This window comes from Podarcis melisellensis (assembly GCF_964234715.1).
Source record: "Podarcis melisellensis genome assembly, chromosome: Z".
NCBI classification, from domain to species: Eukaryota; Metazoa; Chordata; class Lepidosauria; order Squamata; family Lacertidae; genus Podarcis; species Podarcis melisellensis.
The window spans coordinates 40,764,888-40,783,639 of NC_138547.1; the positions used below are offsets into that span (position 1 = coordinate 40,764,888).

General features: G+C 41.7%; 1 protein-coding gene across 1 annotated transcript in view; it reads left to right on the forward strand.

Annotated features, from left to right (window-relative positions):
• RNF128 (ring finger protein 128) overlaps positions 1-14,666 on the forward strand; it is a 39,060-nt gene extending 24,394 nt beyond the window's left edge. The window contains exons 2-7 of the mRNA XM_081897655.1: positions 559-806; positions 4,870-4,941; positions 7,302-7,384; positions 10,677-10,773; positions 11,236-11,404; positions 13,226-14,666. Of these exons, the coding sequence (XP_081753781.1) occupies positions 559-806; positions 4,870-4,941; positions 7,302-7,384; positions 10,677-10,773; positions 11,236-11,404; positions 13,226-13,344 (788 nt within the window). The 3' untranslated portion in view covers positions 13,345-14,666. The remainder of the gene's footprint in view (positions 1-558; positions 807-4,869; positions 4,942-7,301; positions 7,385-10,676; positions 10,774-11,235; positions 11,405-13,225) is intronic.
• Positions 14,667-18,752: the final 4,086 nt, after the last annotated feature.

An 18,752-nucleotide genomic window follows, 5' to 3' on the forward strand; every position in this document is an offset into this window, starting at 1 on the left:
TATTCTTTTCCAATGTGAGCAACCTTGCACAAAAATAGATGTTGAATCTTGTGGTGTACTTTACAGAGGGAAGGTTTTTCTATCCTGGACTAAACTATCAGACATCCTGGCCCTCCAATCAATAGCCACAGTGCGAAAATATGCCAAGAGTCAGTAACATGCCACCCATAAAAATGCCCTAAGTTTTTTTGGGGGGCAGTGGAGGAGGGTGTAGTTGTTCCCATAGTTCAGGGGTGTCCAACAGGTCAATCACGATCTGATGGGGGGGGTCCTGTGGTTGATCGTGGTCAATTGTGGGATCCTGCCACCCCCCCCCAAAAAAAACTCAACAACTTTGGTCAATTTAATGGATACCACTGCCAGTTTTTAAATAGTGGGAGTAGATTGCAGTCTCTTGAAAGTTGGACATGCCTGCCATTCAAGGCAACTGTCCTGACTTACCTATATTGCCTAAAATTAAAGGAGAACAAGGTATAGAATACTAAATGGGCTTTTATAGGTTAATACTCAACTTTGGTAGGGAAATCTAACTCTCAGACCTCTGTCTTTTTCTCACAGGTACGGGAAACACTGTGGCCATTATGATTAGCCATTCAAAAGGCATTGAAATCCTCCGTAGGCTGGAACAAGGCTACCAAGTGACCATGGTTATTGAAGTGGGGAAAAAACACGGATCATGGATGAATAACTACTCCATCTTCTTTGTTTCTGTGTCTTTCTTCATCGTCACAGCGGCCACTGTCGGGTACTTTATATTTTATTCTGCAAGGAGACTTAGACTTGCAAGGGCTCAGAACAGGAGACAGGTGAGTTTCTCATATGCATTCTTCACTGGAGAGTCTGGATGTGCCAATTTACATAGCAAAATCAACACTGGCCTTCTGATGTAACACTGACATAACATATGCTAAGTGCTCCAGCATGCTATAGTTGATCTTGCTTTAGCAGCTGAGGCCCTACAGGCAATGTTCTGGACTTACGGCTGCCTCAGTAATAGTCCCTCGCAGGATGGCAGAAGGATGCCTCTGAATTCCACTTGCTGGGAATCTCTGATGCACACATGTAATCGGCCTTTGCTTCAATACTGAGAACAGCATTCTAGACTAGATGGGCCTTTCGTTTGACCCAACAGGGCATTTCCTGGGCTTTATTGTCCCAGTATTTTTGCTCTAACTTGCCTCTGCTTGTTAGTAGACACTGGTTCTCTCACAGCCTCATGTTTACGGCGAAATGTACACCCCTACTCCTCAAGACATGTGAAGACATTTGCTAAAGCTTACTTTTCTCAGGTGTGTAGAAAATGCTGGATTCAGGGGGTCAGTTGCTGCTGTTTATCACAACTCACTTCTGCCAGCATGCTACATAAAATCTGTGTTAAGATTAATCATGGTTCCATGAGTCTTAAATGGTGGATTCACCTCTTTATATGCAACTTAAGAAGGAGGCTTGAATCTCATTAGCTAAACAAGTTAGCTCTGTTCTGTGATGTTTACACATTGAGAGTGTTGTCTTGGATTTTCAAAGTCTATGCAGGGAATTGCTAATTAGTCTAGTAGTCTCTCTAGAGCTCTTTATCACCCATGCAGAGCCCAGTAAGCAGTGTCTCCCAGTTTCCCAATGAGCTGTGCTTCTAATAAATAGATGGTTTAAATACTTGTTTGAAGTTCCTTATATGAAAAGTGAATTCTTCAAGTAATGTGATTCTGGGTGCTCCAAGGGGTAAAGGGTAAAGGGACCCCTGACAGTTAAGTCCAGTTGTGGACGACTCTGGGGTTTCGGCGTTCATCTCACTTTACTGGCCGAGGGAGTCGGCCTACAGCTTTCAGGTCATGTGGCCAGCGTGACTAAACCGCTTCTGGCAAACCAGAACAGCGCAAGGAAACACCATTTGCCTTCCCGCCGGAGCGGTACTTATTTATCTACTTGCACTTGGATGTGCTTTCAAACTGCTAGGTTGGCAGGAGCTGGGACTGAACAACGGGAGCTCACCCCGTTGCGGGGATTCGAACCACCAACCTTCTGATTGGCAAGCCCTAGGCTCAGTGGTTTAGACCACAGCTCCACCCGCATCCCGCTACAAGGGGTAGGATGTGACAACCGGGAATGCCTATTGTAGTCTTATAGCTACTTGACCATAGCAAGTAAGGACTGCCGCTGAGCATGGGAACATAGGGAAAGTTTATTTGGGGGCATCAATAAAGACTAGCAATTATTGCAATACACTTTAATTTATATGCAAAAACTTCCAGGGAAGATAGGGGAAGGAAAATTTATTAGGACATCAATCCTAATCCAGAGGTACCCACAGGCCCCCAAAAGTTGACAAGCCAATCGTTTATCTTGGACAAGGGAGGTTAGTTTGATCACTGAGAGGTGATAGGGATGTGTAGTACTTAGACTCCCTCCTACTAATTTTTGGACTCCTTTGCCTATAAAGGCACCAGTATAGGAAATGTACTAGTGGTTCCATTTGGCTTTTCTTTCTGCATCTCCACACCTCTATTCTACTGAAATCTGAATGCTTATGGTAGATTTCACTGCTACAACTGCATAACAGTTTCTTTTGTATGCCTAGCATTATCATGATGAGAGGCTGAAAGGGATAAAATATTCCCACTTATTTTGTGTTTCTTTAGTATTTCCTGGCTAGTCAGCTTTGTGTATTCTGTGTTGGTAATTAAGTTCCCCTCTCAAGCATTCTATTCATGCAATATCTAATGTGGGAAACAGAAACCACAACAGGGACTAGAGTGCTTGCTTGGCAGATGAAATTTACACTGTTCAGGCTTCCTGATTTTTAGACAGAGAAGGGCATTTGCCTTGTGATAATTTTTTTAACTGATCAGTTTGGTCTGGCTGAAAATAACCTTGTTGTAATAAGCTCCTCTCTTGAAAATCAATTACCTTCTAACTTATGTTCTTTTTTTTATATATGTAGGTATCAAGCAGTCACCTACTCTTCAAGGACTGTTAATGAATGCCTGGTGTTCTTTGATGTGTTTTTGCCAGGAAATGCTCAAACAGTATCTTTTGAGTTACTGCAGGAGTAAGAGCAACTGTTCCTGGTACCACATCTTTCCAATGATAGGAGCCAAGGCCAAGTGTCCAATTTGTAGTGCCCTCCCCATCCTAAATGGGTTGGACTCCTCTTTGAGAGACAGCAGTGTGACTGACTGCAGGCATCTAGCTACCATTCAGGTTCTTCTAGTGCATAATTACAGCCTTTCCCTTGCTTCTTACCAACCTAGCTGAAATTACGAGTTGTGATGATAAATGAGTCGTATTTGTGCAAAAATGTATTCATTGTGGCTCATCAGTATTTATAGCCTCCTAAAAGGATGTGAATCTTTAGGGCTCATTATGACAATTAATCTCTAAGAAAATGAGAGACAATTTCCATTCTGCCACATGCCACTGAAAGACTCTTCTTGTATCAGGGAAGGACCTCATCTTGTATATTCAGTTAATGTTAGTGGCAAATTTAAGCAGTGAACCCATAGGTGATTTGTTGCCTTTGTGTTTGCTTGTTGGCTTTCGGTTTTAGGAGAGGTGCTAGAAACCAAGAAGCAACTTGCGGGGAAGACTGCATCAGCATTCATATAAGAATTTATTTTGCAAATATCCTGAACACCTCAGTGCCTGCATGTTTTGGAAACCTGTTGCCAGCAGATGCTCTTTCAAATATTGCTTACTATTTCCTTGAAGTTTTTTGAGCATCAGATTAAAGAGGCTTGAGAACAACTTCCTTGTTCTTTTAGCATCTTTTCCTGTGCTATGGATTGTGTTCGATCAGAGCAGATCTGGGAGTGGTTTGTGTCAGCTTTGATAAAAGACTGGTGAGTGTGGCTGTAAGGCTGTAGCATTCCTGGCAATTAAGCAGAGCTTTGATTGGAGCTGGCCTACTGAAACAAAAATTGAGGACAATAGGAGTTACTTGATTAGCTTGCCTGTGCTCATCTGCCAGTCTCTGTTGGCTGAGGAGGAGAATGCCACCTATCCAGTTTCATTTCTGACATTGTGGCAACTGTGACCCAGCCTATTCCTCTGAGTGTAATCTACTTTAACTGTTTTAAATTTTTACATTGTTGTAAACACCCTACTGTACTGTACCTGCTGGTGAAGGGTGGGGCGATAAATTTAGTAACAATTTCCTTATCAGCTAAATGGAAGAGAGTCACAATATTCCAGTTGATTGGTGGCTAGGATGCATTCGTGCATTTCAAACCAGACTCCATGGTACTTTAGTATTCCTGTCATTAAGAGACTAGAAAAGCCTGCAGCTTTCCAGATTAGATCAAATGCACACGTTTTCCCCTTCCAATTAGAAATTGCTTCAAACAAGCTAAGGGCGGTGGGTGACTTTGTTTAACTGATATACAGGCTTAGTTCAACACACAGTAGAGACTTGCAAGAGTGTGATTGCAAGCTAATGACTGGAACAAAAAGATCATTTTTGCATCTGTTTTGTGTATAGCCAACATGAGGTCAATGCAAGGAATATTAGAGATTCTGGAACAAGTGGGGGAGGTCAGTCTCTGCAGGACTTTTTAATACTTTAATGAGAAGTACTTTCTGAAAACATTGGAATTGTGTTTGAGAACTTTGATGTCCTTTAGTCTTTAGTGGCAAGCAAGCGTTGCCTCCTAAATAAACTCCAGTGTTCTTTAGGAATGCTAAATAAACACTTCAGTTAAACTTCCATGCATATCTTGGCTCATAATTATCTTCCGGTTGCCACTGTTAGGCAAGAGTTATCCATCTGCCTATGGAAACACCTCATTCAACGTTAATGAATTGTGTAGCGGTTGGTGTTTATAGATTTTTATGGGAGAGCAAGTTTCGTGTTGACCTAGTGCTTGTCTGTTACAGAGACGGCTGAAAGCAGATGCCAAAAAAGCCATTGGACAGCTTCAGTTACGTACACTGAAGCAGGGAGACAAGGTAATGTAACTGAGAGAAAGTGGTTCATGGTGCTCTGGGTGGGGTTGCGCTTCTACTGATGGAACAACTTGGCGGGTTCTCAGGCCTGTCACCTTCTTTGAGTGCTCGGCTGTTGGCAGTGGCCTGTAGACCCTTTTACCAACTCTGTACAGCTATGCTGCTTTTGGCCTCTCCTAGTGAAGACAGACTAACTTACCTCCGTTAACCACACTTTAGTTTCTTCTAGAACAGACAGCTTCAATGCTTTCCACATAAGGCAACCTTTAAAAACAGCCCAACCTTCAGCTACTCCAAAATATAGCAGCCAGACTTGTGTCTCTCTCCCCGCTCCACCAAGATTTATATTAAAGTTTTCACAATACAATAAAATAGTACTGTCATACCTCGGTTTACAGATGCTTCGGGTTGTGCGATTTTGGGTTGCGCACTGTGCCGAACCCGGAAGTACTGGAACAGGTTACTTCCGGGTTTCGACGCATGCGCAGAAGCGTTTTGCTGATGCGCAGAAGTGGCGCTGTGGGTTGCGAACATGCTTCCTTCACGGATCACATTCGCAACCCGAGCGTCCACTGTATCTGGAACAAATAGAATCAAAAAGACTAGAAAAAAAGGAGAAAGAGAAGAACAGAAAAAGAAAAGGGGGAGTGGACAGAACAGAGAGATAAGAAATATATTGACAACACCAGTAATGATAGTAGTAGTAGTAGTAGTAGTAGTAGTAATAATAATAATACACAAAATTATATGTATATAGCCTTCTATCAACATTATACCTTAATCTTCAGTCCACATACAAAGAAGTGAGTTGTGTCTGGCACCATCAATTGGAATATATAGTTCCAGTCCCATATTAAGTTTGAAGGTTTCCTGTTTCTAAGCTCAGTTTAAAGTGCTTGTCTTGGCCTTTAAAGCCCCTAAATTGTCTTATTAGGGCCTGGCTATCTTAAGGGCCCTCTGCTCCCATGCAGACTTGCTAGGCAAGGTGTAGGGAACCTTTGGTCCCTCCAAATGTTACTGCACTACAATTCCTCCCATCAGCCCAAGCAAGCATTGTTAATGGCTAGAGATACTTTCAGTGGTGATGCCACAGTGCTCTTCAACCTAGGATAGCCAGATGTTGCTGGGCTAAAACTAATCATCCCTGACCCATTGGCTAAACTGACTGGGGATGTTGGGAGTTGTAGTTCAACATCTGGAGACTCAAGCTTGAACATGCTATAGAATATCCTGCTGAAAATCCGTGCACATTCTCTGACCTACCTTCACAGTAATTTGGAAACTTCAGCAAGTAGCTAGTGTTTAATATTCTCCTGTTGCCACGTTTGCATTTCAGGTTGCTGCTTTTTCGTTATGGTAACATTTTAAATCTCTTGGGGTTGTTTTTTTTAAAATAATTTTTGTTCTACTTTTCTTATTCTGTGAAGCTCCTCTGAGTGCCCCATAGGTATAAAACTGCTTACTTAGAACTCCCCTTGGTCTTAAAATATTTTGTTAATCCTAATGACATTCCTAATATAATCATGCAGAAATTGTTTCTTTTATAATACAGAAAGATGAATATTATACTAGGTCAGTTTGTGACCCCTCTTTACCCGCAGCAAAGAGATGTTTTTGTAGCCATGAATTTCCCAAATAGGTATGAAAGGATAAGAGCCTGTTAAAATTGCTTTGCACATTTTTTAACGCCGTTGAATAGTCCTTACTTAAAGGTTGGGTGGAAATGATAGACAACATTTATAGTTTGTTTGGAGGAGGAACACTGAAAGGCCATGCTTCAGTTTTAGAACCAACTCTGGCTTTTTGCAGTATTTTTATACTAGACTGAATTCTACAAGACTGCAAAAGTAAAATAGCTTTGATGGAATAGATGGAATTACATATATTTTGGTCTTCCTTTTTGCTAAAGCACGTCTTGTAGATACAGTGGTATCTTGGGTTACATATGCTTCAGGTTACATACGCTTCAGGTTACAGACTCCACTAACCCAGAGATAGTGCTTCAGGTTAAGAACTTTGCTTCAGGATGAGAACAGAAATTGTGCTCCGGCGATGCGGCGGCAGCAGGAGGCCCCATTAGCTAAAGTGGTGCTTCAGGTTAAGAACAGTTTCAGGTTAAGTACGGACCTCCGGAACAAATTAAGTACTTAACCGGAGATACCACTGTATTGTTACCCTTAACGCTCTGGAGATAAAAAACAAAAATGTATTCTTAAAACTCACCACAACTGTAGAATAGTATTTTGGAATACTGCAAGTCTAGTGTTCCACTCCCTGTTCTGTGACTACCACACTTGCTATATGCTATCATGCTTGTTTAAAACAAAGGTCTCTAACAAGGATATTTTTTTTCATTTCTTTAGGAAACCGGTCCTGATGCTGATACCTGTGCTGTGTGCATTGAAGTGTACAAGCCAAATGATGTTGTGCGAATTTTAACGTGCAAGTAGGTTAATTCCCCACCCCCCCCAGTTACATTTTCATGCCAAAACATTCTGACCATTTTGTCATGTCTGTCTTCGTCCCTCTTTATATACACTGAAGTTGTAAAGGCTTTTATTTATTTTATTCCACTCTTCAGATGAGCAGGGTTAGTGTTAACTTTCCAAAGCTGTAGATCAGTGGGTGCTGCCAACATGTTGTTCTCTAGATGTTGTGGACTATAACTCTTACTCTTCAGTGAAGATAGTTGGAACCCACAACATCTGGAAAGCATCACATGGGCCTCCCCTGCTCTCAATCATGTTCTTCTGCCAGGAGAGCCAGGAAGTAAATGCAAAAAGGTAGGATTGTGAGGGCTTTTTATTTCATATTTCTACAGCTCTCAAGTTGGGTTTGCACAGGAGTCCAGTTATTTGCTGGCATCTTTGGGTGTCTCCCAAAGAGGGATTCTTATAGGTGTGATGTTTATGGCAGTTCAGGAACTTCCTTTATTGAATCTCCTGTTAAAACCTAGCTTCTAAAACACAATGATGAAAATTTCCAGCCCAGATAATCTTTCAGGCAAGCCAGATAGCTTTGCTGCCAGAAGCATTTATACTACCTAACAGCTTGTCCGTAGCTCAAGGCATACCTTCATTTTATGAGTAGCACAGGGTTGCTGACTCAGGGATGCAATTGTGGAAAAAGTAGTAAAAGTTCACCTGAACCCCTGTTAATCTTCTTTTTCCCATTTGCTGCTGGCAGTTTGTGAGTAGGGAAGGAAAAGCAGGATGGTGGTGGTGATGACTTCATAACTTTAGACATCAGATGAAAACATTTCCCTTTACCCAGGCCTTTGGCTGTTAAACAATCTATGGTCTTTTAAAAGTGGGACTGTTAAAGTTTTTTCTATGATTTTTAAAAATTATTATGCTATGTAAATTATTACCTGGGATCTTCAGATAAAGGGTGGTATATAAACTGAATAAACAACAAACACAACAACTTTTACTGCACTTTACACATGGAACCTGATTTAGCTAACTTGACAATTTACCTGCTAGCTTTGCTCTAGCTACTTTCAGACTTGGTTTACAGCTGCCTGATTTACTATCATGCTTTAATTCCAAGACCTTGAATGTTTTCAAAGGAGTAAGGTTTTAAGCTTTTAAAAGGAACCAAAGATTATATGAGCAGTTGGCTTTGAGCAATGATGTTGCATCTCTGGTGTATCGCAGCAACAATTTGATGCAGCGATAGGACACAGGGCCTTGGTTGAGTCTCCTTCTTTGGAGGTCTTTAAGCAGAGGCTTGACAACCATATGTCAGGAGTGCTCTGATGGTGTTTCCTGCTTGGCAGGGGGTTGATGGCCCTTGTGGTCTCTTCCAACTCTATGATTCTATGATTCTATGAGTATGTTTAAAAGAACTGGCAGATGTGACATTGATGGGGGTGAGAATTAAGGCAGCAGATTGGTGGTTATACCAAAACAAGAATCAAAATACCTTGAGTGCACTCAAGAATGGTAAATATTTTAGCTGCAAATTCATAAAAGAAAACTTGCTTCAATTGTTTGGTAATTTTTAATTAAATAAAATTTTCACTAACAAAATTACCATATGTAGAAAAGAGAGCTTTTAAATAGCGACAGATACTATTTGTTTCCTAGAATTTGTAAACCTGCCCCTGTAGCTACTGGCCAACTCAGTAACTTCCAAACTCTGTTGAGCACACTAGCCTGCCACAAGAGCGTTGTAGCATTCTCTTCCTTCCAGTCAGCCAAGGTAATTCTACTATGTGTCTGCATTGGATGCCACTCAATCATTCTGTCACTCCCTGTGCAGTGATGTGGCAGTATTGCCCACCATGAGAAGGAGGCATGCCTAGAAAATGAGTAATGCAGACACAAAAGGACTGAACTTGTTCTTTCTCTTGCACATTCCACAAGTAAAAGTTTTTGGGTGTTAGTGTGCCTCTGCTATCAAAAGTTCAGGAGTACCATGTTACTCACTGAGACGAACCATGTCAGCAAAACCATACCCTGTGGCAAAGTGTATGACTTGTTGCACATGCCTTGAATGACTTCTGCACTCCCCTTAATCAGGTGCATGCACATAAACGAAATCTGAAAGAGACAATGTTTTTAACAGATTAGCAGTTCATGCGTATTATTTGTAAAAATAGTAGCTATACAATTAAGGGTGCATTACACTTTTTCAGTGCTTAGAAAATGACCATGGCTTCACATCTTAACAACATGTGGATAGCTCGGTGGAAGCCTCTGACGGGCGGAGAAATTGTTCAGATGCTCTGATGCAAGTCAGCCTGTTTGCATATTACTGAAGTCCATTTTCTCCTAGCATTCTGCATGTGCTATTTTAGTCCTGCTCCGAAAGTGGGGACTAAAGACAGATTAACCACCTTAAATGGCAGACAGATTAATATCAAAACTGAAATGGAAACCTGCAAACTCATGAACACTCCCGTGCGTGCACACAGGGCTAATTTTCAAAAGCAAAACCATTTTCTTCAGGTGCATGGAATGCCATAAAGAGGAACCAGAGAAGACGAGCCTGCAGTGGCATTCTGTAGCTCTGTGGTATCAACTGAGAGTCTACAAGGGTGGGAAGCTGAATAGGGAAGCAGAATGTAGAAGTAGTCCTCTGTAGTTCCCTAGTGGTGGGCTGCCCTACATCTTTGTCTCTGCTGTCTCTGGGTGAGGAGTGGCTCTCCCAAGTGCTGCTGAACTACAAGCATGGTGCATGGCCAGGGAGAATGGGAGTTGAAGTTCAGCATCATTTGGAGGATCAGAGGTCCCTTATACTTGTTCTAGGTCTTGTTATACAGACATGCAGACACTCAAAACACCCTCCTGTGAGCACACCCTCCATGTGAGCACACAGAGCCCTTTCCCTACTCGGAGCCAAAGTTTCCCATCAAGGTTCTGTGTCAACAAGTTTGCATCCTAGCTATGCGTGTTTCCCCACTTCCCCAAAATTCCACAAAGCTTGTGCAGTTTTTCTCCCAGTAAGATGCTGCTGTACCACTAAAAGGCAAACCTTTCATGGTTTAGTGTTTGTGTGGCTTAGGGTATTTACAGTGGTGCCCCGCAAGACGAACACCTCGCAAGACGGAAAACCCGCTAGACGAAGAGAATCGCGGAACGGATTCTTTTCGTCTTGCGAGGCACCACTGTACCTGAGGTTCTGGGCCACTCCTGAACAATGTCATTCGCTTCAAACTTCTTCTTTATCGGCAAGCACTGTTTTACTGTAACCTGCTGAGTCACATTACAAATATTTGTTTTCCTTTCCAGTCATCTCTTCCACAAGATCTGCATTGATCCTTGGCTGCTGGAGCACAGGACATGCCCCATGTGTAAATGTGACATACTCAAGGCACTGGGAATTGAGGTACCTCTGCAGTTCCTGCTTAAGAATCATGTGGCTTGCTGCTGCTTCTAGAAAGGAGGCGGCAACTTAACTGAACATTTGGCTGCTGTAGTAAGTTTGTGAAGGCATTTCGGCCCAATGAAAGGTGCAATGAGACAAATTCCTCCACCACCAATTTACTAAACAAAATATGCATATTTCATATGGATCTCCTCATTGTGTTCCAGGCTGGCTTGTCAGCTCTGAGCAACTTTGTGTTATTTCTATATATACTGCCCAAAACAGTTTCTAAGTCATTTACAGCCATAAAATCTATATATAATTAATACATTTGCAGCTACATTGTGGGGCATTAAAACATCCCAACTTTTGCAAAGCGCTTAACAGCAGCAATACATGAAAAGGGTGGGAGGATAGCTGGCAGTTAGAAATAGTGGCATCTTTACAGTAGAGGCTCCCTGACATTAAGTCTGTTTGATTCAGGTGGATGAAGAGGAGAGAGCGGAGTCTCTCCCAGCCACTGTCTCCAACGAACCCTCTAACATGCCTTCGCACACCGATGAGGAGAATCCTAGTGAGACTGGATCATCTGGATATGCTTCTGTCCAGGGGAATGACGAACCGGTTCAAGAGGAAGTGGCCCCTTCAGAAAGTAAGTATTTTAATGGCTGTGCAGTAGCACTTCTGAGTCTTATGTTTTTATGGTAACATTAAACAACAGTACAAAGTACAATTCAATGCAGAGCAATTGTGCACTTCATATCACTAGTAATTGCGTACTTCACTGTTCCAATCATAAAGTACATGATTTATTTATTTATTTTTAAATTATCTGCACTGGAGTGTGAACCCTAAGCTTCTGCAGGCATGCGTTAAAAATGAAGAAATACTAGTGTTTGCTGCCACCTTCTGGAGGTTCACATCCAGTAAACTCCAGTGTATTCTCTTCAGTCCTCCAACATGAGCCTTGGAGCTCTTCCCTTTTTTAGCAGATTGTGCCCACTTAAAATACTTCATTGCTGACAAAAATACTGCACTAAGGTGGCAGGGTTACAGCTAATGGTGGTACTACTCAAAAAATTGCCTGGTTATATATGCATCTGGGAAAATGATTAAATACTGATTCTACATCGCAAGTACAGTGGTACCTCTGGTTACGAACTTAATTCGTTCCGGAGGTCCGTTCTTAACCTGAAACTGTTCTTAACCTGAGGTACCATTTTAGCTAATGGGGCCTCCCACTGCCACCGCAGGACCAGCGCATGATTTCTGTTCTCATCCTGAAGCAAAGTTCTTAACCTGAGGTACTACTTCCGGGTTAGCGGAGTCTGTAACTCTAAGTGTTTGTAACGTGAGGTACCACTGTACATAAAAACAGTCAGGTGTCAAGTTTCTTCTATTGTTAGTTAACTTTCTCATATTCATGGACTCAATGGACACAGATGCTACATGTGAAATATCTCATAGGGTTTCCAAGCTGGTGCCAAGCGTATTGCTCTGCTTTCCTTTGGACCACATCAGCAAGGCCAAGACGGGGGTATTGTTGGCTGGGCAGCCCAGGGCCTCCAGACATACTGCCCAGACTTGCACCCCGGAGAGATCACTTTGGTGCTGAAGTTTGACTTCACCCCCAGCGGCACATTGCATTGTCTCTAGAGGCCAACAATTCTAATATTAGCTTCAATTTAGTTTTGTATTGCTTTAAAGCTTCACATATCTAAGTATTCTTTTTTTAAAAAAACCAAAAACCGGTTTCCTAAAGAAATGAAAAAAAATATCATTGTTAGAGACCTTTGTTTTAAACAAGCATGATAGCATTTAGCAAGTGTGGTAGTCACAGAACAGGGAGTGGAACACTAGACTTGCAGTATTCCAAAATACTATTCTACAGTTGTGGTGAGTTTTAAGGATACATTTTTGCTTTTTATCTCCAGAGCGTTAAGGGTAACAATACAGTGGTACCTCGGGTTAAGTACTTAATTCGTTCTGGAGGTCCATTCTTAACCTGAAACTGTTCTTAACCTGAAGCACCACTTTAGCTAATGGGGCCTCCTGCTGCTGCCGCGCTGCCGGAGCACAATTTGTTCTCATCCTGAAGCAAAGTTCTTAACCTGAAGCACTATTTCTGGGTTAGCGGAGTCTGTAACCTGAAGCGTATGTAACCCAAGGTACCACTGTATATCCATTGTTAATTGGCTTGCCTCAGGCCCCTCTGGTGAAATTTCAATAGTGCTTGCAGCTCCTTCTCTGTGACACATGCTCTACTAGCGGGCTTGTAGCTTGTAGGGTGGCAAAGTGACATGTTGCCAAAACAGAGCCCAAATTGAAAGCTTCAGAAAAGAGCCAATTTAGTATAACTTCTTAGAACCGACTTTCCAAAGGCATAGAAATGTCACAAAAATATAAACTTGATCAGTTGTGATTGGGTGGGATTTTTTTTTCTAAACTTGTTTCCCTCCTTTCTTTTTAAAAGGTGATAATCTGCATCTTGTGAACAACGCAACTGAACCTCCACCTGTAGATGTCCTTGCTCACCTGGACAATCCAGGTTTTGAGGCTGACGAAGGAGAAGTACGTGAAGAGAAAGCCTAAGCAGCTCTTGCAGCATCTGCTATCTACTTGACATAACCAGCATCAAACAATGACAGAACCGATAAGACTGTTGTAGCAGCAATTTTGCTTTGATATTGAGAAAAATTTTAAGGTTGCAATTTAAATTGAGTGACCTGACCATTTACTTATTTTCTTGTGGGATTAGTTTTAGTACTCTCGAGTACAGATTTGTGGGGAGGTTTGTTTTTTTTTAGTGCAAACAAGGAAGACATAATCTTAACACAAAGCCATTTGAGCTCAGCTACTTTTGATACAGCAGAATTTCATTTGCTTCATTTTGGTTTTGAATTAACTTGTTTTAAGTCTCATAGTTAGCTTTCTTATGAATGTATGTTTTTAGTTAACTAGTAGGGCGTGTTCTTTTCATTTTAATGAGCCTAGATTAAGTATTTTTTATATATAAAACCATATATAAAACCACAAGAGTGGCCTTATAGTCAGTGCAGCATCTCTTGATTTATTAAATTACTGGGACCAGTCAGATGTACCTATAAAATATATCAGGAATTTTCTGCACCTACTCTATGGGATTTGAGGGTTAAAATTTGCAAAAATGCTTGAGCTGTCCTTGACTAAAAAGTTAAGATGCCTTTAATCTGCACGTTATACAGGAAAAAATTTAGCTACATACAGTCGTACACTTCACCAAAGGTTACTGTGGACTACAATTAACTGGTGCAAACACATGGGCGTAGCCCAGAAATCTGTCCACTTTGGATATTGCTGCTTTTAGCCTTTATGAAGGCTGAAGATTTCTAACTCAGAGGGAATTTTTGTTGCCATTGTCCTGAAGGAACAGTTAAATGAATGTTCCCAAATGGTGTTGGTTGGGTGAGAACATGGCTAAGATGGCAATTACTGAATGGGTGAACTTTTTGTTATTATTTTTTTCTGATTTGTGAGACAGCAATTTGGATATGAAGCTAAGTGGGGGGGGGGTACTCAGGGTGCCTTAGGATGGAGCGTGGAACTTCACCCACTCATCCACTAAAGTGAATAATGCACTTTATTGTTTATTTTGCATCTCCTGTGGTTCTGTTTCTAATGGCTAGCACTAGCAGAAGTGGCCTTTTTTGTGTGTTTTTTTCTCGTTTGTGTTTTTTTTAACGTTTTGATTTTTAACAGGAGAAAACAGTACATTTCCCCTCATTTTTGCATCATGTTGAATAAAGTTGTAAATATTTGATTTCTGTTAAAAACAAGAACACCGCGTTGGATACAAAATGTAAATAACGCTGTTCTAATACCCATTTAGGATGTTCCCTTATTTTTGATAAATAAAAGCAGTTGTGTTATAAGCAGATTTGTCTCAGAGTCTTTCATTGAATGACATCAGCACCACCACCATCATCATCATGGGGAACCTCAGAAGGTTAAGAGTGTTAAATAACCTCCATCTTGTTAACTTAATGTGTAATAATCTCAAGTATATAAGACTTGTGTGCCTTCAGCAATGGAGAGAGATTAACTGGCACAGCTGCAACAGGGAGATAACAGATAGCAAGATGCTACTGTTATGAGGACTATATTAAGGGTGAATATATATTTTAATGATATTGGATGGGAGACGGCTCAGTTGGTAACCACTTGTACTTGATCCTGAAGGGACAGCTGTTATGGACCCGAGTTGTTGCATCCAGGAGATAGCCTGTTTTGGACAGGGTTGCATTCCCTTGGAAGGAGCAGCTTGGCAGCTTGAGATACTCCTAGATTCAACACCCACTGCTGGCCTGGGTAGGCTTTGTGGCCAGCAGTGCCTTTTTCCAGTTCTGGTCCACCACCTCTGGCCCCTTTGGGACAGAAATGTCTGTACCCCATGCTAACATGCGAGAGTTATTCAGGAAAATCCCCCTGGGAGATGCAGCCCCTTATGTAGTAGCCCCTGAAAATCAGTCCAAAGACAGATGTAAAGAGATTACTTCATATGATGGACATTAATGTAGCACCTCTGCTTGTGGTTAACGCTTAGCTGGAATGAAATATTCAACGCAGCAATAGAGAAATTAAAATATTAATTTATTTGTCAGACAAATAAATGAGAGGCACAGTGGTATATGGTTACCAAGCTCTGGCCTGGCCTCCTGCCATTCTGGCCAGCACTTATATTCCCTTAATCCAGCCCCCTTTGCTCCTCCTGTGGCTGCCTCTGTCCAATCAGCCTGGTTGGAATTCCTATTGGCTGTTTGGTAGAACCAATCACAAAAGATACACCCACAAAAGATACACCCATTTCCTTGCCCTTATAAGGGAGACAAAGAGCTATATATATGACATATAAGTAATAATATATCTTACATGGAATCTTAATTACCAGCTCACCTCTTGCCCTATTGCCTTCTAAAACAAATGTTTAATCTTACATTTTTATGTTCAACAGATGTCAAGGATCTTGAGTTCACATCAACATTGAAAGATTTCCTTCATTTAAGGTTTCTAAACAAATGCCTGACAACTATATATCAAGAGTGCTTGGATGGCGTCTTCTGTCTGGCAGGGGGGCTAGGCTGGTGGCTGACTTAATTTCAGGATAAATACAACTCTTACAACCATATGAAATAAGAATCTAGCATTCCTTAAATCCTTTGCATAATTACATTTAAGCCAATATATTTAAGCTAATATATTTCATACATTATCATAGGTAGCCTCTTAAAAGAATAAAGCTTCTCAAAGTAAAAAGGAAGGAACTCAGTAAAAAACAGCTTTTAAAAGAAGCCTCTTTAGTTTACACTCCTCCTTTCACCCCCCTTTCCAGCCTAAAAATAAAGTAGAAAGAAGCTTCTTCTCCAGCCAAGCCAGTTGCCTTTCCCCAACATTTTATTGCCCTTTTTAACTCTCTCAGTTTGAGAAAGAAACAGCTTTAGAAGATTTCCTAAAAATGTTCTCTTTTTTCTGTCAGCTAAATGTTTTTCCCATTTGCTTCTGGCCTTAGAGAATTCAGCTCAAGGTTTAACGTGAGGCCCATTGGTATCATTTTACTTATTTACCCATTCTTAATAGTGTTTTTTCAGCCTTGGGGCAGCATATGTAATTCTCCCTTTTTATGACTTTGAGAATTGTTTTTTCTACCATAAATCAATGGGGCCCTCTTGTCTTAGGAGAAAACCTCTTGCCAAGGTTTTTTCTGCCTGGCATGAAACATTTTGAAAATCTAAGCCCATTTAATTTAGGAACCTGATCAAGATATAAGCCAATATAAGTCTTGATTAAAAATGCAGTCTATATTCAGATGCCACATTCCCCCCTTTCAAGCTCAAGGACCTTCATCCCAAGTGTCCTTGATAGCTTGACCTTCATCATATTCCTGAGGTAAAGCTCTGTATAGGGCCATGATATGAGGTAGAGTTTCATTTGAAACCATCTTGCTAATTGTACTTCTAAAACATGAAATGATACATGGCATCATACATAAAACCATTACCACTACTGTCAAGAAAAACAAGCAAGACAATAGTATCCCTTTAAGTCCTGTGACATTAGGTAACCAATTGGTGAGCCATCCCATATCCCATCCTTCCCATGTTTGTACTGGGACATGTGCTATATTCTCCATCTTTGTAGCCAACACACGGATTGCCTCACCATTATCTGAAATGTTAAAGCAACAGGCATTCCCTGTCAAGTTCAAGACTCCACATAAGCCTCCCTGCCTGGCAAGTACATAATCCATTCCCATTTTCAGCTGCAAAATGGCGGCTCTACTTTCATCCAACTGTTGTGCAATAAGTCTCAAACTCTGGGCCGTTGCATTGGTTACAAGTTCCACTACTGCTTGCAATCGAATTATTCTATTTAGATTATAAATAGGATCCCGTGCCCCTTGTATGAGCTCACCAGGATTCCAGGAGGCAGGATCATAATAGGCTATAATGCGCTCTGGCGGCCAATCATCAGTACCGCTCCAACTTTGGGTACTTCCTCCTGCTATATGAGAAATATCAGCGTTTCTTCGTGTACGCTTGGCCGAACTAGTGGGCATAATCCACATTGGTGGTAATACCCAACCCAAGAAACAAGTCCCACTCCATTTGGAAGGGAGTTTCTTGTATGCCCATTCTCCACATATCCACCACAACCATCGGGTCTGAGGTTTTTGGTACGTGGAGTGCATAAGGCGAAATATCAAAAGGGGTAGAGAGTTCACAGTGCAGTATGTTAGATTGCCTTTTTCTGTCACAGTTATGTTCCACACCACTTTCCATGCATGAATAAAAGGAGGTGCACAGGGCAAGGTATTCCGAGTTCGATACGTAGTACCGTTTGCCCAGGTTTGACTATTCTTAATATAATCCCAAGTATAGTGACAATGAGAAGAGCCTATCATGGTAGGATCAGCTGCATCTGATGATTTATGCACACAGATTTCCCCTTGCACAGGTATAACTCGTATTGGTTTAGTTGAGTTCCATCCGGGGAAATTCTGTACTTCTGTTTGGTGTGGCATTTCGCTTACCATACCAATGGCACTTAATGGTATTGGTAATAAGGGCATACCTCCCTCTGAATCATCTGGCCCAAGAGAGCAAACAAGGCAATTAGTCCTATTTGCAACATTGGCTACCATCTCAGCTAAGCCTACCCACATATTGTGGTCATGGCGGAATCCATATTTAGCAAATTTGGTCAGATTCATGGACCCTTCCCCTTCCCAAGGGATCAGGATTAATAATGAAATCATGTTGATGTCTAGCATATGCATTCCTTCCACAAAAGATTACCTTATTGTGATAGCAAATAATTATTAGCCCCAATATAATTCCCCCAATGACAGAAATGGGGAACCACCAAGACCAAAACATATATCCCGAGGATCCCCAATGAGTAATATCACTTATAATTGTTCCACAAGGGGGCAGTCAATCGATTGTATAAGAGAATCTTCCCGTTCACAATCGCTGGTTTAGACGCTCCTCAAGCTTCAGGCGTGCGCAGGTCAGCCAGCTTCCAGGTTGTGGCTGCAGCAGGCCGGTCGTCAAATGTTGCCCGTGACCTAGCCCGTTCCCGGTAGGGCTAGATACAGGGGTTTTTGGAGAGAGTTAGTTTTAAAGGATTAGAGGGGTCACCTTTGCATGTCCAACTGCCTTCGGACTTCTTCAAACGAGAGTGATGAATCCAGGGGGTCACCTCAGCTACCTTCACCGCTGTTGGAGTAGAGAGCAAGACGGTGTAAGGTCCACGCCATTTAGGTGCAAGTGGATCGCGTTTCCACTCTTTCACCCATACGCTATCGCCAGCCTGGAACTGATGAATCGGCTCAGCAATGCTGCACGGCGTGCGTTCGAGGGCCCACCTGTTAAGAGAAACAAAAACACGGGAGAGAGATTGCACTTGTCCCTGTGTCACATGGTCTCCTATTTGTTTAAGGTCAGCTGGAATATCCTGAACAA